Raw genomic sequence first — 26,778 nt, 5'->3', positions numbered from 1 at the left:
ATCGGGAAACACTGTTACTCTTCCCGGGAACATCGTTAGACAACGGGAAGAAAAGCTGAATGATCGGGCAACATCGGGCAACATCGGCAAAGAACGAACATGTTTTATTTGATAAATATCGACAGTGTTACCCCTTTTGTTTTTTTCATGACGACCAATAAAAAACAACAGTGTTACCCCTTATGTTTTTTTTCATGACGACCAATAAAAAACAAGTGTCATAGATCGCTAACTAGCAGAGAGTTGTAAGCACTTTCCACCCTTTTCAGTGGAGGAATTGGACTCCCCAAGCAATGTTATACTTAAAAGGAGCAAGTAAGTTACATATTAATTTAGTCTTTTGGCCTGCAGCATATAAATAAAATGAAGCAACTGTCCCATATTTCTAACTGCATTTGAAGTAGACATTGAGACTCACAAAAAATGGACGCTATAGGACAGTGATCATGATTTGTCTCAATATCAGAATAACAACAATGGGTCAAATAGCAATGGCTGGTGGAATGGCCATGAAGTAGGTCTGTATATGCAGTGTAAGCTTGTCCAGGCCCTGCAAGTCAGGATGTAGGCTATGAATCTGAATGAAAAGCAGGTAAATAGGTAGTGGCCATCCCCAAAATGTTTTGATTGTCAACGTCTTATAGCGGACTATTTCACTGCTGATCAACACTACGAAGTCTGGTAACGAATAAATTGTAAAAAGACACACCATGTGAAGTTATTTTCCAAATAAGATTTGAAAAGCCTTGGAAGTTTATTTACAACACTATTTACATGGTTTCGGAGTAGTACACTTTGACATTTTAATACAGTTCAGCGAGAAAGGCGACGAAGAATAAGAAGGGGGCGTTCCAGTCTGCGTAAACGGGAACCCCCACCACACGACAACGCCCATTTGCGATGATATTGGGTCTACAAGTCGAACATGTGTAGAGATTTAAAAGAACGAGGGAACGCCTCGCCCAAGAGGGGGAGACAGAGCAGAGCATCTCCTTGGTACGGCCAAGGCCGTAACAGGAAGGGCTGTCTGGGTCATACATGAAGCGTTTGCAGAATAGCGTAGTCACAAAGTGTGGAAGGACATATGGAACTCACCCTATCATTTGCTGCTTGCAATACATTCCTGTATATATATATATGTATACATTTATACATATATAACATATTGGTGCTCTCTCTCCGTAAGTAGAGAATTTCAGATCACTGTAACTGCCTTTAACTCCAGCGTCCAGTTTAGATATTCTCCCTGTTTTTATGCCCTTGTTTTGAATATGAATGTGTTCGTTAAACAACAAAAAACTCAACGGGCCGTCTGAGTAACCATTACACTAACTGTTCATTTGCCATGCCTTGTATTTTTTTCGAACAACATCAGTAGGCCTACTTCGTGAGGAACAACTTGTACTGTGCTGATGGAACTTTATTCATGAAATATGGACCATGCCAACTGCGTCACTTTTCCATGTCCAATATCCTGCCTGATTTTGCTAATATTTCATTATTTTCCACCTCCCAAGAGTTTTACGCAGGGGAAAGTGTTTGGCTGTGATTGGCATACATAAAGTTTCATTAAAGTAACGCACCCAATATACAGGCTGTAGATCCCTTTGTCTCCTACCAGTTCTGTCTAAATTAACCACAGAAGAACGCGCTCTGATTGGACAGCTGTTTTCACGTTTGTGTAAATGATATGGCCTCCCATGTCGACAAAAGTGAGTAATAAAAAAATGAAAGCTGATGATGATGATGATGATGATGATGATGATGATGATGATGATAAGGGCTAATGTCAATGATTACGATGGTAATCATGTTTAGGATAATGATGAAGCTGTGACGAAATACAGCACTGCTGTATGGGAGCCATTCTCTGGGAACTGAATGGAGCCAGATGGAAACTGCAGGGGCTGTATGTCTGTATGTCACGGGGAGGGGGGGGGGGGGGAAAGAGAGGTAAGGAGGTAGGTTGAAGGAGACTTTGATAAAGAGTGAAGTGTTTGATTTTGTCAGAGACAGTACAGTGGTACATTGGTACAGATATTGATAGGACAGACTCGGATCAGATCATTGAATCAGGTGGCAAACAACAGCGTCACATGATTGTTTCGGGTGCCATCTGCCAATGATGTCATTGAGGGCAACATCTTTTTGGTGAGGTGGTCACGCCTCTGTGGAGCCTCTAGTACCTGTGAGCTACTGCATGAATACTGTTCCACCATGCAGTCATGGACACTGTTGTTTCTTGGTCTGTTTCATTGCTTTTTCGACATGGCAACCACTCAGCAGCAACGCAACAAAGGTAAGTCTGAAGAGAACCTGAGAATATTGATGATATTTTATGTATAATATTATTTTATCAAAGTTTTTACACAAAATACCAGATATTGTATTACTGTCTTTGTGGGATATAAAAATCACAAAGTTAGGATGATTTCTAGGTCAAATTGAACAGCAATGTACCCTTACACTGAAATCTACAGAGTAGGTTATGAATTGCCAGAAAAGGAATATGACAAAGTATCGTTCTTTCCAGCTACCTAAATTGTCATGTTTGTTTGCAGAGAATTTATATTGCCCCATAAAAGGTTGCATTAAAACGTGAACTCTTCTTTGGCTCTTCTGAGGTCAATTTATATTAGTTTAAATGTTATGGCTTTGCCCACTGAAAATGTTCCTACCCCTAACCTCAAGAAAAGCTTGTGTAATGGAACAGTAATTATTAGACTAGTGCCGTGCAGGGCAGTTCAATGTAGTGAAGTGGTGTGTATTGTACTTTATTCTGGGGTTGTGCACTATGGTAGTGCAGTGTAGTATAATGTAGTGTAGTGTGGTGTGTTGCATGACTATTATTATCATGAGGATGGTCTAAAAGTGTGTGTGTGTGTGTGTGTGTGTGTGTGTGTGTGTGTGTGTGTGTGTGTGTGTGTGTGTGTGTGTGTGTGTGTGTGTGTGTGTGTGTGTGTGTGTGTGTGTGTGTGTGTGTGTGTGTGTGTGTGTTTGTGGGTGCGTTTATCTTGCCTGTCTCAAGTCAAGTCAAGTCACTTTTATTTATATAGCACATTTAAAGAGTTGAGGAGTTGACCCAAAGCGCTTTACATTTGCAGAAATAAGGGTTGGGCAGGACAGTTGTTGAAAGGGGCCCAGGGATACACAGGTCTTGACTAAAGAAGAAATGCATAAAATAAGTATAAAATAAGTAGAAAGAGAGCAATAAAAATAGTAAGAACAGGGTTAAGGGTGTTAAAGGTTGTTAAAAGCAAGAGTGAAAATGTATGTCTTTAAATTAGACTTAAAACTGGCAAGGGTGGTAGAGGACTTGCCTGTCTGACTGTGTTCTGTTGTCCATCGTTTTGCCATATGGCTGCCTTTCATGCTAGGCAGTGCTGCATTGTGACATCAAACCTTCAAAGTACATAATACAGCCATAAATACTCCACATTTGACATACATTAGTAAAACCAGCTGGCAACCGATTCTGCCATGTGGGGAGATGAAGGCGATCATATACTGAAGTTGTTGGACATTAAGTGGAAACAATAGCCTGTGAACTAGCGGCAAATCCCCCCCCCATCCATTCCATCCATCCATCTTTCTTTCATGTGCGCTCCTCATTCCTACATGAACCTCCCGCATGTGTCCAAATAATCTGGTACCCAGGCATACGGGTGCCTATGTGCATATTGACGAAAGAGGACAGGACTCCATAGCATTTCTCGAAGGGACCAATATCAGATTCTTGCTATAACATTTAATCTCCTTGTCTTTGTTGCTTAACAATACAATGCATTGTTGTTGTCTTCCAGTCTGTATTCCAAAGCCAATAAGTGGCATCTATTCTATCTCTTTACAATAACCGTAGCGATCAGGATAATTCTTGTTGGCGTGTCTTCATCTGTGAAAATCTTAACACTATAACCTGTGCCTAACGTATTGTCTAATGCCCAACGTGCTGTGCAGGTGGACTGATCCTGTGATACAGAATGTAAAGAGCAAGGCCCTCACACCCTGACCTAGTTCAGCAAGAGGCCACTGAGCCCCCCGACCAAGCCCCCCCCCCCCCACCCCATAACTTTTAACATCAGAAGTAAAACCCTGTCTTGACTCACTGTGGGCAGGTCACATACTCCAATCTTTGAACTGAAACAGGTGTCTGGCCTGGGTTTGGGGAACCGCTGGTTAGAGCAGGAATGGGTCTGGACCTCTGCAACTCTTACTGAAGTCTCCAACCCCAACAGCCTAGTGTCTGTGGATAGTCTTTACTGTGTGTGCCCAACACAGAATGTGGCTGATGAAGGTTTTTTTTCTGAACAAATAATGCTTGCTTAAACAATAACAGAGATCTAGTCATTAAATTACAATAATAATTACGTAAAATATTGTGCAAAAGTATTATTTTCACTTTATCTTTTCACTTTATCTCTTTATCTTATCATATACATTTCCTATTAGCCCTGTTTCCGATAAGAATGAAGAGGGGATTGTCAACAATGCGAAACCCTATTTTCCACAAGTCCTTAGACGACGTGGATCTACTGTACGAGGTGAGAGGTTTTCTTGTTATACTAATTTTTTTTTTATAAGTGAATACGAGACATAAAGTTACTGTAGGTAACATTTAAGAGATGTAAAGAGAGAGAGAGAGCAGCAAAGAGCAGAAGAGAGTAAGGTTTTTCAGTAAGAGATGAGCCAGAGGCGATGTATTATCTATAATTGAACCGGTCCTAATGTACAGTAAACCACTAGACACTCTCACTGCACATTTCTCACGCTTATTGCTGACGGATGGCTAGAGGATTTTGAACCAATTACACTCAAATTATAACCCCCATCGTTCCCACAGCACCTCTAAAGAGCAAAAAACGGTCGACCTCTCATATTTTTGTTTCCTAATCCCTTATTTAAGATCCTGCTGTCCGGTCTATACTTTGACGACCACGGCAGAGGGCTGTGGCTGAGAGACGCAGAGCTGGCCTCTCTGCGGAAGACGCAGGAACTAGAGGTCCTCTGTGGTGACGCGCTCCCCAGGGAGCTGACAGACGTACGCCGGCTGGCCTCCAGGCTCCTCGGCCGCGTCGGGTCCCTGGGGCAGGGGGATTTCGAGCGTACACTTTTGACCATGGTGTACACGGCCCAACATGTGATCGAATCCCCCACGGACCACCAGAGAGACGTGTGGGCCGAGTCCTTTGTCGGCCTGTTCAAAGCCATAAAGGAGGATCTGAAAGAGGAGCGGTGATGGGCAATAGTAGGCCAACCATTATGGAGTTGAAGGTCTTGAAAAATCTTTATAGGCTTATATATTATCTTAGATCTTCATCTTAGTCTGGATGGAGAGAAACCACAACGCCAGTTTGTGCAAATTGAAGTAAATTACGATTTTTTAATTTAAAAAAAAAGGAAACTGTTCCAGCCTCTTTACCTTCTCCATAAAAGTGGACTAAGCAAATTTATAAGAACACAAACTTAATGAACACAAAAGAGTGTGCTTTATACAATATTAATGAGCAGTAATGAATGATAATGAATAAATGAAAGTATCTTCTAGAAAAAGTTGGTAAGAAAGGCTTTGCATTTATCTCCCTGTGATTGCAGCAGAATATAATGCAACATGACACATAACACAGCTCAACAATACACTATCAATATATAAGCAATCAAGGAAGAATAAGAAATGTCCATTTAAAATGTACAATCAATTGTATTCACATTATCCTCCAGTGTCTCCGCCGTCCTTCTGTTACACCCACCGTAAAAACCCTGCAATTTATCCTTTGTCCAGTCCGGCCACACACTGGGCAGGAGTTAGCGTGCGACAGTGGCGCCTACATGGAGGCCGCCGCTATGATGACGTGAGAGGAGGTCTGGTCCTGAGGGAGGTGCTTGATGTCCATGGAGTTAGCGTTGGCGTCGTAGCCGTCCAGCAGGCCGGGCCTCCGGGGAGGGCAGAAGGGGATGTAGCGCGTCCAGGAGGACTTCTGGAAGAAGGAGCTGATGCCGAACGGGAGGTCGTACACCTCGTCGCTCTCCAGGGCGCCGCCGGCCTCCTGGTGGGTCTGGTTCCACGCCACGATGCCTCGCTCCACCTTGGAGCCTGAGGGAGACACATGGTGCTGTTGTTTGGAGTAGCTGTAGTAGATCTGGACTTATCCCGTTTGGATTTGGAATACAGTAAACAGCAATGCTGAGTTGGGTTTAAAAATCTGCAGAACGAAATGCATTCCTTCTCAGCTGTATGTCTGGTGCTATTATACAATTGTTTTGTACACCTCATAAAACCCTCCTGTCTCTAAGACTGATTGGCTGTGTGTTGTACTTGCTTGGGTAGTGCTAGGTTTAAACAGGTCTTTGATTGTAAAAGTAATAAAAAAGCCTTAACCTCATTTGTGAATAAACTAGCCATTAAGGCGAATCAAGGCGTAAAGGAAGTTACCCGGGATGGTGTTGTCCAGAAAGAACCCAAAGAAGCCTCCGACAAACATACTGGTGGTCAGCAACACCTGCAACACCTGGTCCAGCTCCACCACGCCTCCACATGAAAACACATGAGACATCCTTAACACACTACTACTACTACTACTACTACTACTACTACTCACACCCTCATCATAGGGTTTCACCAGTATGAAGTGACCAAAAACAAAAAGGAAGTTCAGTGTAGCAGACATCGATGAAGCTAACACACCCGTCGCTATGGCAGTGGGGTTCTTCATGATCCAGTTGGGAATGACGAGGCCGGAGAACATGGAGAAGCCAAAGATGAAGATGTTTCTGGAAGAATTCATGTCTGTGTACTGAATAGAAACAGAAGAGTCACATTTCAGGATCACTTTGAAAAACATAATTTCAATGTACTCATGGTATAGTTCATCTTTGCACTGCGTTGCAGACTGTTACCTGAAGATTAGAAACCCCAGCTGCGGAGATCACTCCAAACATGACCATGAACATTCCTCCGACCACGGGCGTCGGGATGGTGGTGAAAATAGCCCCGATCTTACCAAACACGCCCATGGCCACCATCAGGACGCCACTCGCCACGATCACCATGCGACTGCCCACCTAACACATCGGAAAAGGCTTGCTTAAAATATCATCACCTTCAAGTAGCAACACTTCAACAAGCTCCTAGCTTAAAATAACCTGGACATATTTGTATTGCAATTCGAATTTATTTTAATTAAAGCCTGCAAGCGAGTTAGAAAAACGAATGCGCACTTTGTAAAAAAGTGACTCCTGTGTCACCTCCCAGCCTCTGTAATCAGGTAAGGGTGAGGCATCAGAGTAAAGTAAGAGGCCTAACCCAGTACTGTTTGAGTCAGACATTGGGGGTTGGTGTTATAAAAAAGTCAACAGATTAATTTGAGAACATTGACAAAATCATACACAAACTGAATTTGAATTTAATTTCAAGACCTATCCTCCTTTTGAGAGGGCCATAAGGAGGTCTGTTCACCTTAGTTATACCAAGGGCCCCCACATTCTCGCTGTATGAGGTGGTGCCGTTGCCGGTGCCCCAGGCCCCCGCCAGCAAGCAGCCCAGGCCCTCCATGCCGATACCCCTGTTGATGGCATGTCTGGGCGGGGGGGGGGCCCCGGAGAGTCTGGCACAGGCGTGGTAGTCCCCCACCGACTCTATCATGGAGGAGATGACCCCGGCCAGGATGCCAAACACCCCCGCCAGGCTAACGGTGGGCATCCCCCACTGGCCTGAGGTGGGTCCACACAGAGAAGAGGCTCAGGTCACAAAGCCCGGATTACGCTCCAACAGTGGTAGAAAATGTATTTATGGAATGCCAAAGTACTTATATAGCACATAAGGGTTACTTATACTGCTACTAAAATACTTGACATAAGATAAACTAGTAGCCTCCAGCAGATAACTTAATAATGCAAATGAATAAGACTTTGTAAAGAAGTTGTTTTGCTCATAAAGACAACCTTTCAATGTACACTGGATGAACTATTTCGATTTCAATCGACTGCTTCCATTTGGTCCGAGGTGGGAATGAAAGCCACTGATTGGTGGGTTGGTTTTTTAGTAATGCTAGAGGAGGGTTTCTACCCGGGTAGGGGAACATGATCCAGGAGGCCTGGCCGATGACATCTCCTTTAGTGTCAGTGCGGGCCAGGTGGCCGTAGGTGTTGGGGTCCGAGGGCAGCACGTCGCTGACTGTCAGGATATAGCAGATGAGCCACGACACCGTGATGCCCAACAGAACCTGTGGGGTGTGGAGGAACACGTTCATTTTATATCTATATTAATATACTAAACATATGAATACATATATTTACGTTATTTTTATCTGTGGTAGCATGGATAAATAGTGTAGCCATTGGATGGATGAATGGAAGGACATTTTAATTGATTATATTCTACAAATGTTATCTTTTTTTGTGCAGATATTTAGTGCAATTAACATTTTATTTGACCTGTATTAAACCATTTAGATATATTATCTCGTCTTCAAGGGAGTCCTGGCCGCATGTGATCTTGTCTAAGTTCATCTGTTAAAACATATGTATACTGTAGAAATGTGTATAAAACATTGCGTAGTATACTATGAATTAGCACAAGCACGACTTACAGGGAGGATCTGGAAGATATAGATGTTGGTGGTGTGGAGTTTCTTGTGCTGGCTGTAAGCTGGGAAAGGCACCGGGACCCTGCGGAGGTACTGGGAGAACAAGATGATCAACGCTGTGGTCCTGTGTGGACGAGAGAGAGAGAGAGAGAGAGAGAGAGAGAGAGAGAGAGAGAGAGAGAGAGAGAGAGAGAGAGAGAGAGAGAGAGAGAGAGAGAGAGAGAGAGAGAGAGAGAGAGAGAGAGAGAGAGAGAGAGAGAGAGAGAGAGAGAGAGAGAGAGAGAGAGAGAGAGAGAGAGAGAGAGAGAGAGAGAGAGAGAGAGAGAGAGAGAGACACACACAAAGAGAGAGAGAAAAAGAAAGAGAAAGAGAAAGAGAGAGAGTTGGATTAAGACACACATCAATTAGGAAAACAATGCTATTGTTGAAAAAACAATGTTATTTTAGACAAGAGAAAACCCTTGTTGTTTGTTTCTTTGTTTTTTCTGTGAAGATAAATCAAACATTAACTGATTTGTGGAATATTAAATCTGCACTATGTATACTTTAAACTTCCATTCAAAGTATATCTTTATTTGCATAGCTATGCTCAAACCGAACAAAGCGCTGAGAATCAGCATTGTAAATCGCTGAGCAGCTGATTTATTTCACGATAAGCAGCCGAGACAGTTGTCGTGGAGCACAAAAAAAGTGGAGCAGCATTAAGGGTTTAAATAGTAAAATTCCCTGGATGGATTGACTAGTGGATAGGAGCATTATATTCTTGAGAACATTTTTACTTCAGACATCTATAATGGAGTAAATAGCTGCAGTAGAAAAGTGACATGAATGTGACATGAAGAGTTTTATTAATGTACTTTATAATGCAGAGAAGAGCTGTATATGGGAGGAAGTCTCTCAGCTGTACTGTAGGAATTGTTTCCAAAAACATGAAACCCTGCAGGTTTACCCACATGGCAGAGATACCCCAGTGGTTGCCGGCGTTGGCACCAGCCGACTCAAACAGCGACAGGCCGATGAGAGAGATGGTGGGCGCGATGGTCAGCGGGCCGATGAAGCGCATGAAGAGGCCGATAAGGCCTGAGAAGCCCACCACGACTTGGAAGAGGGAACCCACCATGATGGAGCCCTGCAACTGAGGCAAACAATTCACATCGGATCACAAGATTACTTTTTGAACTCTTCCTCATCTTTGTCTTGAAGCAAGGCAATCTCAAAGATTTCAGTTCTGTTCCCTTTGGCGATAAGCGTTAATTGTTCACATTGGCTCAACGTTATTGCCAATGACTCCCAGTTCAATACATTCATAATACTGCAAATGCAAGTGATTTCATTAGTGGGCCATAGGCTAAATCACCATTGTGTTACTTCATTCAGCGATAGATAGTGCCTCTACAGGCACAGCACGATTCCCATATTATTCGTAACATTTAATCACTTGAATGTTTTACGTATCAATAAATCTGCTTTGAACAATTGTTTTATCTGCAGTAGTATTTCTGCTTCTTGAGGTTGAGCCTGGTCCTAAATCTCACTTACTGCTCTCATTCGGCTCTGCCACACTTCGATGAACACTGGAGAGGAGGTGTTGACCAGGGTGGCATTCTGCGTCCAGGCCGGACACGTCCACTCGGGCATAGACAGCATGGCCATGGACGGAGCCAGCAGTGTGAAGGTACCGCCTTGAAGGATAGGCAACCTGAATGGACGGCCATAGGAGAGAGGTCTCAAGGGGGAGGTAGGAGGAATGGAGGAAGGGAGGAGCAAGAGGGAGCCAGGAGCGAGTAAGGGAAGCAAGGAGGGAGGGAAGGAAGAACTAATCTGATGAGAACCAAAGAGGAATACCTCCACACTTTAACAACCATCTGGGTTAGCTAAGGATTTGAATGAGTTGAGACCTTGAATGATGATGTATACCTCAAAGAATGACGATACCAATGCATTGAAACATTGCAAAGTCACCGTAATTATAATTCAAATATTTTCAAATCATTTTCAAATGACTAAATCTTAATATTTGAGTTCCTATAAACCAGAACATTATGAATCCTTCAATAGACTCTCCTAACAGACCCTCTCACTAACTCTCTCTCTAAAGCTTTATTCAATATATACTTGTTAATAACTATTCACTCTCACTCATACTTATAATTATTGTGCATTTTAATAATGTAGCAAAAATGTCCCTCCTAGCAGAAAATGTATGACTCTGTATGTGATGAATAAAACTAAGGCATGTAGCGTTATGGTGCGTTCCAGAGCCCATCCAAAGCAATGGGATGTGGGACTTATCCTACCTGAACTTTACTAGCTCCTACTTGGTGAAGTGGGGGTAGGCCGATCAACCCCCAGTTCGCTAGTAGCCTAGGAGGTTCCACTTCGACGTTGGGATGTTCCACTTCGACAGGCATTCCAGTGCACTTTTCTTAGTTGGAGGTAGGATAAGTCCCACGTCCCACTGGTTTGTATGGGCTCTGGAACGCACCATTAGTCACTGCCAACGCTGGCCAGTGCAATATGCTCTACGCAATTGAACAGTGCCCCGCAAAGAGAATTGCAATTTCTTTGCAGAAACGTGACAGCCGCAGGTGGATTTAAGTTTGATTCTAAAGGAGTTATGCTGCCCTCTGATGGTGGTTTGCACTCAAAGGCCAATTGAAAGAATGCTTTGTAGTTGTCTAGTGAATATTGACGTATACTTTCATGCATAGTACTTTTCCCGAAACATGACAGCAATTCCATTCGATGAAAATCGATATGCATTCATTGATCGTAATTATATCTGGTTCATTTACAAAAATCTCATAATACTAGAATCAACAAAAATTTGATCTTCAATCAGGAAATATTAGTAATGGCCTTCAAACCCACAGTGGTTGGGCTCCCACTCCATTATAGTTTATACTCTATATGACTCTAAGTTGCGAAAATCATCTGGCACCAGAAACATTACAAATCTCAACCACAAGGCATTTGAAACAACAGACTCTTTGAGAAGCTTCTCTCTCCCTTGGCTAGTCTCTCTCTTTAACTCTCCTATCTCCCTCTTGGTTTTTATTTCATATTTTTTATTACGGCTCCAGAAAAATTAAGGGGGTTCCCCAAAGAAAATCCTGCCTCGTGCCCCCTGTAGTCTTGCGCCAACCCTGGTCACTCTAAGCTGGCAGGACTGGCCCTCCCTCTCGTCTAATTTTTCCTCTTAAGTCGTCTAAATAATTAGATTATTAGTCATACAATCGTTTTCATGTTATATATCTATTGACCCACTTGGCCAGTACCAGGCTAGAATTTGAAAGTATGTATAATTCAGAGAACATGATAAAGCGTTCTTCGGTATCTAGAAGAGGACATGGGGCTTTTAAAGCCTTAACATTACAGCTTCATATCCCTGTCGCCTGTACTCGCCCTCCTACTAGATGTATTGCAGACAGCCAATTTAAAGTTAACTTGAATCCCATGAGGGAAGAAACAGATCATGACTCTAATCATGTGCTGAAGGTTTAAAATGAACCCTGTTGTACCACATAATTTCCTTCTCCACACATTGGAAAACTGTTATAAAACATTACTTGATGTGTCACAGGCGGGAGTGTCCACCCATGTTTATACTGGATATTTCGTCTACCAGCCTACTCGGTGGACTGTAGCAACTCAGGCTTATTTATGCATCATATGTCTAGGGGGAAACTACCAGTTGGGATGACACCAAGTCACAGGGCAATCCCATTTTGAAATGGCTAATCACACTTACCCCTGGTGGTAAAATAGGCCCTTTAAAATGGCAGCTTCAAGGATTTCCAATAGATTCTCTTTGGCGACATCTTTAGCGATAAGCGGTTGTTTCCATAGATCCCAACACCAACACCCAGTTTGTAACATTAATACCACTGACAATGCAAGTTCTTTCAACAGTGGACCATAGTCTCAATCACCATTAATACCTTATACGGCAAAAGATAATGACATAAATTTACATTAAGCAATCTTTTTCGCACCACATCCTTTATGTTTTGAAAGAAAAGAAAACAAGTGTTTGTTTCTGTTCTGGTTTACCTAAGATGTGTCTATGAACATATATATATGTTCATATATATATATATGTTCGTATATTGTCTACATTCTGACATACACACCCTGGTCTTCTCTGTGGTAAGTCTAAATCAATTAGGTTTTAAGATTAATTATCAAGATGTTGGTTGTAGTTCAGGTTTCTCTAAAAGAGTGTGACTTTGAACACATCTATTGTTTTCCCTGCCTGCTGACCAGTAGGTTGTTGAAACCATTGGTGATGCTAAGCCAACAGAATGTTGGTTTAGCAAGAGCTCGATTCTCCACATAATACGATTTAAATTCCTTCTCTGTAAGCCTTCTGTGACACAAATATTGAGCCAAGTTAAAGCAGTGCAGGAAACCTGTTTGCTGGATGGCTGGACGCTACAACGTCTTGTGCGTTTGGCCAAAGATCCAGACGGATCCGGCATTTTCAGTGGCCGTAAACACACCTTTTTGAAACCAGGTCCCAGGGTGGATTAGATAAAAACGTCCCTACCTGTTTCATGTTCGGATTCGTAGCTGGCAGAAGATGAGGACATTGCCTCCTCACCAGAAGGGGAACGTTGGAGTTTATCGAGATTTGATTAGTTTTATTTTTGTAGCTTTAAATACAGACCCCGAATTGAATTGCTAACTGTACATTCAAAAGTAATTTCTGCTAAATCTAAAAGTTATATTTCATGTAGGCTACGCCGTCTAGGCTTCGCCTTATGGGCTTGTCCCATAATTTGCGGCGTGGCCGAGGCCACGGACCGAGGGCCACTGGAGGGCGCTCCTATAAGAGCTAGGGGCCCCTTTCAGGGCCTCAGTGCGCCTCCTGTCCCATTTCCCTGGCGCCCGGTGACGGGCACCGGGCGTGTTTCAGGTGCCTCGGCGCTGAACACGCCGCGGCTGCCATGGTTGCTCCCGCCTCCTGCGCCGCCTGCCTGAAGAGGGGCTCCGCTCCAGGCACCTCTTTTTCTCCCCGTCGGCGGACCTCGCTGAGGCTGGCTACGTATGTGAAACGCTCGGCCTTTTATGACCATGCTCTATTAAATCAAATACTTTTCGATCAAGAAGTTACCTGAAAGCACCGTATTTTCCGCACTATAAGGCGCACCGGAGTATAAGCCGCAGCAGCAAAATTGAATGATGTTTACATATATAAGCCGCACTGGAGCCCGCCGCTTAAAAATCCATAGATTTAAGAGGCCCCCTAGTGGCCGTTGGCTATAAAATTCAAAGATTAGCCGTACCGTTATATAAGCCGCAGAATCGCAAAATGGGGAAAAAAGGAGCGGCTTATAGTCCGAAAATTACGGTAATACTTTTCATCCAAAAGCATCCCCACATAGCCTATATACAGTATTATACGATATAGAGTGTATTTGACCCTCACCTGACCCCGAAGGTGACCTGGAGCAGCGTGCAGACCCCTGAGACCAAGAAGATGGTGCTGATGAGGTGACTCTGGGTCAGGCTGTCATGTTGCAGGCACAGCCCCTGGGACAGGATCAGGGGGATCGCGATGATCCCCCCAAAAGCAGTCAAGCAGTGCTGAAGCGAGAGAGAGACAGAGACAGAGAGACAGACAGACAATGAGAACAAATATGTTGTTAAAGATGTGCGCTGAGCTATAGAGGCGATTAAGTCAATTCCACTTTATTTGGAAAACAAACATCACAGTAACCCCACACTTTTCAAACAAGTGGAAAATGGGGAAGTAAATACAAATTTTTATATATATATACAGTATATCTACTGTAGTATTGTTTGGATAAAAATATATTTTTGACAATATATTATGCAAGATATTTGGATAAGGGCTCCATTTCTGCATGTAGGCTATGCTATGTCCGACAGTTACGTGAGAAAAACCTGACAGTCACACATCTGCATTAGTGCTATGCTAATTGCACCCATGGGACTTGCATACACATGGACCCAACTCAAATAAGGTTAAAGATCAATGTTCCGCATGTGACGGTCCAAGTTTGCTCTGGCTTGCCCCCCTTGACATGTGTCCAGACACCAGGCCCATCTTGAAGACCCTCATTCAATGTGTCACTTCTACTGTTTGCCATATGGGAATTATGAGGTTAACGTTATCCTGCTCGGACAGGGAAGCACTCCGAGGACATTCGTGGGTTTTACCTGAATACCGAGGATGATACACAGATACCAGGGAGGCACATCCGTGACACAGTAGGCTAACTTGTCCCTTTCTTCCTCCGTCGAAAATTCAGAGTTCACATCCTCTGTCTGGGGGGGGGGGGGGGGGGGGGGGGGTCACAGAGGCAGCCATCAAGCTCTGGTAGCCAGTATAGTATTAATAGATGTATAGCATATCATATTTATATAACTACATACGTACATCATATGGATATTGATTAGTTGCAGTCGTAATGTATATGTGTGTGCGTGTGTGTGTGTGTGTGTGTGCGTGGTGTGTGTGTGTGTGTGTGTGTGTGTGTGTGTGTGTGTGTGTGTGTGTGTGTGTGTGTGTGTGTGTGTGTGTGTGTGTGTGTCTCTGTGTGTGTGTGTGTGTCTCTGTATGTGTGGTACTTTATCAAGAGCTTAAAGGTGCAGTGTGTAGGATTTAGTGGCATCTTAGTGTGATGTTGCAGATGGCAACCAACTGACTAACCCCCCTTCACCTCTCCTTTTCCAATGATGATCTAGAAGCTATAGTGGCCTGTACTGTCCTGAAAGGTTCCAGTAGCATCGAGTGGCCTAAGTGATGAGCTTCCATTATAGATTTCTAAGCTGTATTTCGTTATTTAGTCTGTAAAACCATAGGTCCTAGGTCCTATGTATATAAAGGGCTCATTCTAACGTAATGAACAGCAATTATTATTATTATTCTAATAGGATTAAACACTAATTAACGAAACTTATGAATATTATATTCAGTTTCTGCTTTGTTGCTAGATTCCACAACATTTTACACACTACACCTTTCTTGTGTGGTGGAACAGTTTATAAAGGGTTGTTTGATACATTCATGCAAGGATTAGTAATATGTTTTTGTTTGCGAGCATTAGCATGCATCTGTGTTACTTTAGTATTTTTGTCTAACTAAATGTGAAAAAATAGAGATAACTAATATTTTCACACTCACCGCAAAATTGTAGTTTTCGGGACGGTTGCCTTCCCTCTCAGGAGCCATGACAGTCTCAATCTATTGGGCGGAAGGTTTAGTTGAACACAAAAGCAGGGCTCATCAAAAACAAAATTGCCAAAAAGTCGCTACAGAGACACCAACTGAATGAAAGCAGAGCGTGTGACAGATAAACAGAGTGTGTGTGTGTTAAAGCTAAGGGAGGAAGGAAGGAGGGAGGAAAAGGCTTTGAGTAGAAGAAGTTGAATGGCTGCTAACTGAAAGATACTCCCCCTTTCCCTCATGTGATTTACCAATTAAAAGCAGCTGACCAGCCCCTTCGCTATAGAGTATCTTGTAAGGAAAGGTATTGGTCACGTTTTTTGCTTTACTGCAATGGTCTCCCTTACAGGTCTCCCAAAACAGACTCTGAGGAAGCTTCAGCTTGTTCAGAATGCTGCTGCTAGAGTTCTAACAAAGACCAAAAGATTTGATCATATTACACCAATTCTGAAATCGTTACATTGGCTTCCTGTAAGTCAGAGAATTGATTTTAAAATCATGTTGCTTACCTATAAATCCCTACATGGTTTAGGCCCAAAATATTTAACTGATATGCTTCCACTACATCAGCCTTCTAGACCACTAAGATCCTCTGAAACCAATCTGTTAATTATCCCCAGAGTAAACACAAAACATGGGAAAGCAGGATTTAGTTACTATGCAACAAATAGCTGGAATAAACTCCCAGAGGATTTAAGACCTGCCCCAACTCTGAGCACCTTTAAAACAAGACTGAAGACTTTTATGTTTGCCATAGCTTTCTGCTAAATAACTTTGCCTTTATTTTCTATTTTAATACTAAAATGCCTTTTTAACTTTCTATTTTTTGCATGTTTTTCTTTTACTTACCTATTATATTATTTAATTGTATGACACTGTTTATATGTGAAGCACTTTGAGTCTGCCTTGTGTATGAAAAGTGCTATATAAATAAAGTTGCCTTGCCTTGCCTTGCCTTTACCTCTATCCAAGTCGATCTCTCTCCAACCCACATACACACACACTCACACACACTCCAAACAAACAAAACAATCTTTTTTGTCTTATCACAATTTTATTGATATAATATAATGATATAATTAAGGCATCTGGAACATGGCTCATAGGATGAGCCATTTTCCATAACCTTAATGGATAACTTGTGTTTTTATAAGTTACTAACCCTATTACGAGCAGAAATCTTGCAAGTTACTACAAACCACCGATACGTAAACCAAATGGTGGACTTCGCTCATTTCCAAATTTAAAGATAAATGGTAAGATAAATTGTAGCGGCTTTCACTCCAAACCCCAGCTCACATGTTACGTGTGGCAGCTGAGCTGCCGTAATTTGTTATATTTTTGCTGTTTCTAGGTGACTTGGTTTATGGAATGACCTCTCACAAGAGGGGTCATTGCCTTGGCGGCACTCAGGGAGGCATGTTTGGTGCTGGGCTTTGACGATGACTAAGTGAATAATGAGTAGTGAGAGTAATAAGTTAATGATTGGAACTTGAATCTACAGGTTTGACTGCATTCCTTTGAAATTGAAATATGAACATATCATTTAATGAATTGTGTCAAATAATCGTGCATCGTTGAGATCAATGCGCTTGGTGTTTTGCTTTCATGAATAGGTTTATCCTTTGTTCCTAAAAAATCTGTCCGGGCTACCAATATCTCAGAGTGAAAAACTAGTACTCAAAAAACATTAAAAAAGAGTCGCGTCGATTACTTAAGTTATCGACAGTAATCAGTAATTTATCATATGATGTGCCAATTTCCTAGCAAGCGGAACCTAGAAAACCGAACTGCGGAAATCAATTAACGTCTGCTCAGCTGCAAGCGCAACACCTTTATGGCAACAAGTTTGCTGGGGTTTTGAGTAGAGCCATCTAGAGAGCGAGTTGCATCAACGCTTTACTTTTTACAGATTTCTGCACATGCAAGTCAAAGAGAAACTTCTGCCTTTTGCCAGCCTAAAGTTGTTTAGAATTGTGATAATTAATGTGTATCAATGTATATAATAGGTGCAGGGTTTCAAAATGATACTGCAATGGAGATCCTAAAACAAAACTGTATCGCCATGCTGTTGCTAATTCATTGGCCCATTGAACTGTCAGTTTGTAATCATTATCCCTTAAGTCCCCTGCCTCCTACTATTTTATCTGAAAGTCGTTAACATAACATGAGTCAAGTCATTTACTAATCTTACTGATTAAAACACAAATCTAATTGATAACCTTCCCGTAGCTCTAATTATATCAATAAACATTAGTGTGATTGCTCTTCATTACCATACGTTCAAAAACATAATTTAAAAGATAAGAATTCAAAGCTTAAGCAGCAACACACTCTTAAATCAAGAGTTATATGTTAAATATGTTAACAGGGCAGGTAATGCCAAATGTATACACTAATATTCAAATTATATAGATTTATATAGAACAGTTCAGGAGTTGCGGGAAAGCTCTGTGAGTACGAGAGACGATCTGGCAGAGACTGAGTCGAGAGAGAGGATTTATATATGGTTGGTTGGGTTAATTAGGGGAGATCAGGGTGGCAGGCAGGTGAATGGGAAAACCAGGGGCGGACCATGACAGTACCCCCCCCCCGGCAAGGGGCGGCTCCAGAAGTCCTAGATCGAACAGGGAGGGTGGAGGGGGCCCGGACGAGGGTTAGAATTCCTCCGAGGCATCGGAGGTTGCGTCCTCCGTAGACGAGGTGGACGCGACATCCGAGTGCCTTTTCCTCGGGAGGTCAGAAGAACCACCCGCAGATGGAACTGTAGCGGGCGGACGAGAGGACGAGGCAGGTGGGTCAGGGTGGGACCGCTGGAAGTCAGAGATGAGACGGGCGTCCACGATGAAGCGAGCCGGGATCCAGGAGCGCCCCTCCAGACCGTACCCCTCCCAGGTCCACCAGATACTGGAGCCCACGACCACGGCGGCGGGAGTGGAGGAGACGCCGGACCGTAAACACCGGGCCTCCGTCGACGAGCTGAGGGGGAGGAGGGGGCGGAAAGGGAGGAGCCAGAGGGCTTTCCTGGACGGGTTTGACCCTGGAGACATGGAAGGTTGGGCGGATCCTCATGGAACGAGGAAGCTGAAGGCGTACCGCCTCTGGGTTTATGATGTGGGTTATGGGAAATGGTCCTATGAACTTGGGGGCCAGCTTGCGACTCTCCACTTTAAGGGGCAGGTCACGGGTGGAGAGCCAGACCTTCTGGCCAAGTTGATAGGCAGGGGTCGGCGTGCGGTGTTTGTTTGCAGCAGCAGCGTTGCGATCTGCAGACTTGGAGAGAGCAGTGCCCTGACGTAAAGGGAGTTGTCTAGGAGGCGGCGGAGAACCGACCCGACGTGGGTGACGTGCTCCTCTAGGTTGCGGGAGAAGATCAGGATGTCATCAAAAACAAACTTATTTAACATGTCCCGCAGAAGGTCATTGACGAGCGCTTGGAAGACTGCCGGGGCGTTGGTCAAACCAAAGGACATCACCAGGTACTCGTCATGACCTGTAGGGGTGTTGAAGGCCGTCTTCCACTCGTCTCCGTCTCAGATGCGAACCAGATGGTAAGCATTCCTAAGGTCGAGCTTGGAGAACACCGTTGCCTCCTGGAGCATCTCGAAGGCAGAGGAGAGTAGTGGAAGGGGGTAACGGTTCTTTACTGTTGCCGCTTTCACACCAAAAAGAACCGAGAGCCAGTTCCGGGCTGGTGCTAGGGCCAGTTCCAAACTGGTTCCAGCCTTACCCCAGTTAAGAACCGGTTGGTTTCACACCGGCCAGAGCCAGCCATGGAGCCGGCGTGAGCAACGTCATGACGTCACTGCAAACGTCTCCGCTAGTGAGCTTGGACAGAAGCATACGGCCGACATCTTTCTTTATTCTGGGTGGAAATAGTAACATAGTTACGCCATTAAATACGTTTATGGAAACATTTTTAGCGAGAAATGTGCATTTTACTTTCATAATGTTCGCTCGGTGAATGTGAAGGATGTTTGGTTTGATAGTTATGACGAAGAGGGAACGCTCCGTTCACTTGCATGGACATGGACTCGTCTGGCTGCGTTGGCGCGTGATCAAGCGTCAGGTTAGGCGCGCAGAAGAACCCTCGCGCCGGTTTCAAACACAACAACAACAATTTCGTCTTCGATTCAATCCGTGTATGGTTCGTTCTTTGAATATTCCGATTTAAAACAAAATCAGAAAAAACAAAAAAGAACCATACACGGATTCACGTCCATTGTTTACTTCGGTGTTTTAAAAAATGCCGGTCTTCGTTGGTCTTCCTGTTTATGAAGGTACGGATAACTCCGCCCCCTGCCCCCGGCGTAAAAGCGGTTCTAGTTCTAGCCCAGCTCTAAAGCGGGGCCAGAGTTGAACCGGTTTTTAGGGGCCGGAGCCGGATCTTTGGCGGTGTGAAACCAAAGCCCTGGCCCTAGCTCCGAACTGGCCCGGAACCGGCCCCGATTTTGCGGCGGTGTGAAAGGGGCATGTGATGTCGTTCAGACCTCGGTAATCGATGCAGGGCCGTAGTGACTTGTCCTTCTTGCCCACAAAGAAGAAACCTGCCCCAGCGGGTGACCAAGAGGGTCGGATGATCCCCGCTGCTAAGGAGGACCGGATGTACTCCTCCATGGCTTATCGCTCGGGGGCGGAGAGGGAGTAAAAACATCCTTTGGGGGGTGAAGTGCCCGGAAGGAGATCAATGGCGCAATCTTAGGGACGGTGAGGAGGCAGGGAGGTGGCCTTAGCCTGATTGAAGACGTCCCTCAGGTCATGGTAGACTGCAGGGCCCCCGCAGATGTCTGAGGCTGGAGCAGGAGCGAGGGGGGAAGGCGACGGTGATTGCGTCTTAAGGCAGGAATGCAGACAGGTCACTCCCCACTCCTGGATGGAACAGGTAGACCAGTCAATATTGGGGTTGTGCCTACGAAGCCAGGAGTGATCCAGGATGACAGGTTGGCTGGGGGTAGGCAGAAGCATGAACCGGATGGTCTCCCTGTGACCCCCCGGTAGGAGCATGTGCACAGGATTGGTTCGGGAAGTTACCCTCCCCAACACGTGTCTATCCAGGGCTCTGGCAGAGATCGGCGACGATAGTCTCTCAGGGTGGAGTCCCAGCTGAAAGGCAAGGGACCGATTCATGAAGCTCTCGTCGGCCCCCCGAGTCAACGAGGGCGGTAATGGGAACCGGAAGGCAACAGGAGCTAGTGTTTAGATTCTCTGCCCGAGCCCGAGCCCGACCCACGGGCCGGGTCGGGCCGATATTTCCCGCCACTATCCTCGGGCCGGGTCGGGCCGGGCCTTTGATCGAGCGTTTTTTTAATTTTTTTTATCATTGCTTTATTGGCCTAATCTGAAATATTATAGGCCTTTATTACACGGGTCTTCTCAATGCCGTGGAACGCTCCGTTCACTTGCATTGGTAGTAGTCCGCTAACTTGTCAACCCCCAGTGTCTTCCGTTGCTAAGCGACGTCACCGTTTTTGCGGACAAATTATTTCTCTGCTGATACACTACGAATGCTGGTAACGAATAAATTGTAAAAAGACACACCATGTGAAGTTATTTTTTCGTTTTGTCAAGTAGCCGTGTAATAAGTGGGATAATGTATAGAACGTCGCCGGTCATTATCGAAAATAAGCCCCTTCAGGGCGAAGCAAGCGCGCGTCGGTGTCCTGTTCACCCTGTCGGGGTTTATATTCCCAAAAATGACAGAAAGTCTCCGTGATTAACATGACAATTAAGCATTTACAGCATCCATTGAATCAACTCTCTAAATGGCTCTGGTTTGTAGTTACAAAAACTATTGTCAGTTACACATCTAGTATGCTCATCTAACAGTTCGTGGGTGAAAGAATTCACACAGAACTCAATAATGTGTAAGTTTACTGCTACAAATCAAATATACGAGTACAAACCAAACCTACGGTTACATCGTTTCAGTCCCTCATTTGAATCTTCGCTACACATCAAATCTCACAGTCCAAGCCAAACCTTCCCGGTGGCCAATGGGGATGCTCAGATTCACATCACCATCATCATAAGATTCACAAATAATTTGATTTGTGAATCAGGAATATCTTTTCACCAATCACGGTGCGAGGGGGGCGGGCCTTTCCAGCAGGTTTTTCCTGCAGTCGGATCAGCGATGGATTGCCCGGGGCCCAGACATTCAAATAAGATCATTAACAAATCAAATCTGATCAACTCTTGATAAAAAGCCTAAGGTTAACAGGAAGAACCCTGCAGACACATTGATTTATGTCTACAGGAGGTGAAAAATCAAGTTGAGCTCCTGAATCTATCTGATCTGTCTGCCCCTCACCATTACAGCGCCTTTCACAAAATCATGTAAGGTTGCAGTGATGACCCTCGACACTTCAGACAGTGAAGTTTTGGTTCCCCAATTTGAGTCCCCGCTCGCTGGGTAAGAGATGATCCCGCTTCGGTCTGGTCAACCCATATCACCATCAGATTGACTTTGCCCAATCTGTACTGCAGATGCTGGAATACCAGCAGATAATAAACAGTTCTACTCAGTGCATGGAAAGAAGAAATGTTCGGAAGTACCACTCATGTTACCAATGGTGCCCAAATGTCCCAAATGTCAAGCATGTTCAATGTTTTCATGCACAGATAGTGCTCCATGTTAAAGAACAGAAGTGTTCCATGTTAAAGAAGAGAGGTCCTCCATGTTAAAGTCATAGCTGAAAGGTAACCTACAGCTTGATACCACAACATTGGGGAGCACTATTACAAATAAGAAACATCAACAAAAACAAATGGATTTTCCTTAACTCAGCAGTGAAACATGTTAAGCAAACATATTGGTATTTGAAAATACCAATAAAAAAAATAAAAATTAGAGTCTAGACAGTGTTTGATAGTCCCTCAACTGTTTCACCACGTTCCGCAACGTGGTGAAACATCTACCAGTAGAGCAGCAAAAAGGATTTGATAAGAAGAGTTGAAGACGTGATCCCCGGTAAGAGTCTGTGTGTATAGAGGGGTATAGCTGCTCAGGAGAGAGGGCAGCAGCACTCCTCTCTTTAGAGCCATCTCTTGGCTACTCCTAAAATGGGTGCAGTAGTTATATCTTTAAAATTCTGAAAGGCATCCGGACCCCTAATGTGGTAGAAATTAACCTTACATTCTATGTTAAACTATGATTATTATTAGGCCTACATATCATATATATACTTTAATAGTGGAAAAGAGCTGATCACCTTTAACCTAGATGTTGTGTGCCGTGTGACACCAGTGAGTGAGTCCAGTCCATTCCCATCTGATGTGTCACACCAGTAAGAGAGTCCAGTCTACTCCCATTTTGATGTACTCTCTGAAGACAATGCTTACATTCACACGTGTGCATCATCTCTGTTTGTATAAGGATAATATATGTTCTAAGGTCACATTGGGATCCAGAAGACATGAGAATATGCTGAAATCTACACAGTATGACCCAGAAAAACATTCTATGCACATCAATATTTGATGAAAGTCCAACTGTGTATTGTGTAAAGGATTGGGGATATAAGGAGCTGTCCGGGATTCATTCGGCAGTGTGTATTCGAGAATAACATTCGGCTTTGTTGTATCTCGTTTGCGGGTGGCAATAAACTCTCCATCTATACTTGACCTGGACTCTCCGATTCCTCTTTGCTTATAGCTAGTTGAAGTGAATAAGATAAGTTGTTATTAGAAATCCCACCACACTAACAGTCCACGAGTAGCTAGACAGTGGACTCATTTAGCAGGTGTCCCTCCCGGCGCTGATTGAAAAGGCCAGGCAAAGGCCCGGCTAGCTGTGAGAAAACCTGAATGAAGTTCATACAGTAGCTGCCGAACCCAAACAATTATCCAAGCTCCCTGGCACTGCTTGGGACCTTTAACTCACCAACAGCAGCAACTTACCTGGGATCTGTTGCAACAGCTTTGGCAGACACCTGATGACCCAAAAATCATCAGTCTCCTATAGAAAGTCTAATTCCTGCACCTTCCATTCTAAGACCTGTCTCCCCTGGATACCTCAAGTCTGGCTCCATTTACCAAGTTGTAGATCAAAATGTCATCATGATAAACAGGCATGATCGGGAAAATGAGGTCCCTCATAAATGATGCAGGGCCATTGCAGGCCCAAAAAACATTAAGTATTTAAACGCACAGAATGGTTTAACTAAAGCCGTTTTGGGTCTAAACTAAATATAGCCATTGGCTAAATATAGCCAACTAAATATAGCCATTAGCGGCTGTAATTTTTAACCACCAATCTGTTGGCAAAAGGTCTTTATCTTCTCTTAACAGGAGAGTATTAAAGAACCTTGTAGTAATTGTACTGACATTAAGGCCAGTGTCTAGTAAACATCCAGCTGATACACCTTTTTTCAATGTCTACGACTGCACACTCACCGATTGCAAGACTTGATTGCAGATCACTTGCTTGTAGGCTGCCATCGGAACCACCAAAGCAGAAATGGATGACTCTCCAACTGGTAGTTGCTGTAGATGACAGGATTCCTTGGGCAGGCCAACGGTGTTCTCCAACAAATGTACTCACCAGGCTGGAAACGGAGAGGGCTTTTAAAAACATTGAAAATGGACGTCCAGCAATGTTTCATTATATGATTCAGTTTCAGCGAATGTGGGCTCAGTCCACAATATTGGTGAATCTTGATATTTTTAATCCAAGACAAGATCGCCTTGTTGGTACAGAAGTGTTTACAAGCACACACAAATTCTGCATGTCACCAACTCAATACTAAAGGCCCCCCGTTGAGCCTTTCAATTGGTTGTGCAAGACATTTTTTAACTCTCTAATTTTTTTACCCAGTTTTAGCAATGAAACCTGGGAGATGTCCTCAGTCTCTAGTTGAGCGAAGCGTTGAGACCGACTTTTGAGTCAGGCACGGGCAGACATACCTTCAACAAGGGCTTGAGCCCCTGCCCATTGGCCTGTAAGGTACGATATGGAATGTTCCTAGGGGTCGCTCAATCCAAACAATAACCAAAGATGGGATCATGGGAGTTGTCTTCACCAGCAGTCAATGAAAATCTATCTGATGTTACCCTGATCGAATGCATTAAAATTGTATCCCCTTACAATTAGTCGCGCAATGTAATTTCATTTAAATTAAATTGCCTCAGGTAATTGCAATTTAACATTACTTGCCACAAGACTTATGGTGAGTTAAGTATTGTTAACTGGCCATAAGATGAGTCAACTACGCCAACAGCTGTAGATGTTAATTGGGGTAGCCCAGAGCTGTTATCCATGGTCTCAGCAACCATGCTAAAAAGAGCTTGTAACTCTATTACTTTACCCTAACACATTCTAGTTCCTTCCTGATTAGGTTCTCCTTGTGGTGCTTACTGACGGGGTGTTGAAAGTGTTGTTTTTTGTTTGTTTTTTTAAAGATATTGGATATTAAGAGAAAAAGGAGAACATTTAGTGTCTCCCCAGGATAAAAAAAAAAAAAAATTGTATCATGAATTGCCATAACATGTGTAAACTAATGATAAAGAACCCAACAAACCATGAATTTTATATGCATATGAAATGTATTTATTTAATTATAGAAGTAGAATACATGACAGCAATAATCCAATGTGAGTTTATACATTTCTCAAACCCTCATTATGAACTTGAAAAAGTAGGACATAGGAACAGTAGGGCAATACACACACGATCTGCTGTCGTTGGGACTGCTTCATATAACTTATACTGTGTACTGCATTTACTTATAAAGTACACAGGGCAGGAACACAATTACATAGATAAACGATATACGATAAACCACGGTCAAATTCCACACCGTTATTATCACCATGCAATGTTTACCGTTAAACCGGTAACGTTTTCATCCATCACCCACGTCAACCACAGTTACCGCGCAGTTGCAGCATGCCACATGTCTTGAACTTTCCATAAAAAATATGACCGAAGGCAGACCGATTGTTCAGCCTTCGAAAGGACCTCAAGGGGCACATGGTGCCACTGCCATATATAATGTTTAATGCATCCCCAAGTGTCTGGATCAAGCCACACCAACCCTGACCCGCACACAGCATCTGACCCTCACACAGCATCTGAGCTGAACAGACCAGCGTATGGCAAACAAATTAACGCTCTTCCATTTTATTTACGAAAATGAATTCACAGAGCAGTTACGAACATTACTCTGCCATTGGCGACCCCAAAAGGCAGCGAGACAGTGCTATAATAATAACTCCAGCGCCCCGCTCTACAGTTCATTCCGGTGGCATGTTACAGATTGCAACAAAATGTCAAATATCAGTTCGATTTATAAAGTGTAAGCAGCCTGAAATAACTTGTTTAATGTTGAATATAAATACTTGTCATGAACACTGTCATTCAACAAATAAAAATGTGGAGACTGGGATGCATCATGAGAATTTCGTACGATTTGACTTGTGTCTTGTTTGAATTTGGAAAGTTGGGACTTTAGACTTGCTGGTGACTTCCACGTGTGTGGCGACTTCCATGTGTGTGACAACTCCCCCACCTCTCATATAGGCCTACAGTAAGTAGGCCTACATTGAACACATTGACTTACATTAATAAACAAATAATAGTATATATAATCACCACTGGTACAAAATAGTATTATTACATGTATTAAAAACTTAGGAACAATGAAATTTTGCGACATTTCATAAAAATATATATAATTACCCTCGATGTCACTTGATTTCATCTGCAACTTTTTTGTTCGTGATAGTTCATCCAAGAAACACAGGTAGGCGGCGGCCCTCCCTGTGGTGACAGAACGCAACTACAACCTTATAAAGGTACGCCTTTCCAAATTACCAGCGCAAATAAAACGTGTTAATTGCAACCTACATTATTGTTATCATAATTGTTATTAAATATGTTTTGTCTAGGCCTACTTGGAGATCCAGGTAGGCTGTTAGGATTTGGCCAACCTACAATGTTATTGTTTATGCTGTTGTTATTAATCAAAAAACGTCCATAGAAAGCCTTTTAAGTAACAAGGT

The 26,778-nt window shown here is 43.5% G+C and overlaps 2 protein-coding genes across 2 annotated transcripts; one reads left to right on the top strand and one right to left on the bottom strand.

Annotated features, from left to right (window-relative positions):
• Nucleotides 1–1,966: 1,966 nt before the first annotated feature.
• Nucleotides 1,967–5,340, top strand: LOC115551387 (protein FAM180A). Its single transcript, XM_030367093.1, has 3 exons — nt 1,967–2,299; nt 4,450–4,541; nt 4,904–5,340. The coding sequence occupies exons 1-3, from the start codon at nt 2,218–2,220 to the stop codon at nt 5,234–5,236; spliced, it is 507 nt and encodes a 168-aa protein (XP_030222953.1). The 5' UTR covers nt 1,967–2,217; the 3' UTR covers nt 5,237–5,340.
• Nucleotides 5,341–5,363: 23 nt separating this feature from the next.
• Nucleotides 5,364–26,537, bottom strand: slc23a4 (solute carrier family 23 member 4). Its single transcript, XM_030367092.1, has 14 exons — nt 26,456–26,537; nt 24,172–24,323; nt 15,736–15,795; nt 14,769–14,876; nt 14,014–14,171; nt 10,122–10,281; nt 9,536–9,717; nt 8,586–8,706; nt 8,063–8,219; nt 7,454–7,707; nt 6,895–7,059; nt 6,683–6,791; nt 6,431–6,526; nt 5,364–6,091 (listed from the first exon to the last, which is right to left on the bottom strand). The coding sequence occupies exons 2-14, from the start codon at nt 24,214–24,216 to the stop codon at nt 5,823–5,825; spliced, it is 1,884 nt and encodes a 627-aa protein (XP_030222952.1). The 5' UTR covers nt 24,217–24,323; nt 26,456–26,537; the 3' UTR covers nt 5,364–5,822.
• Nucleotides 26,538–26,778: the final 241 nt, after the last annotated feature.

This window comes from Gadus morhua, chromosome 9 (assembly GCF_902167405.1).
Source record: "Gadus morhua chromosome 9, gadMor3.0, whole genome shotgun sequence".
Taxonomy (NCBI): domain Eukaryota; kingdom Metazoa; phylum Chordata; class Actinopteri; order Gadiformes; family Gadidae; genus Gadus; species Gadus morhua.
This window is presented reverse-complemented; position numbering and strand designations above follow the sequence as displayed.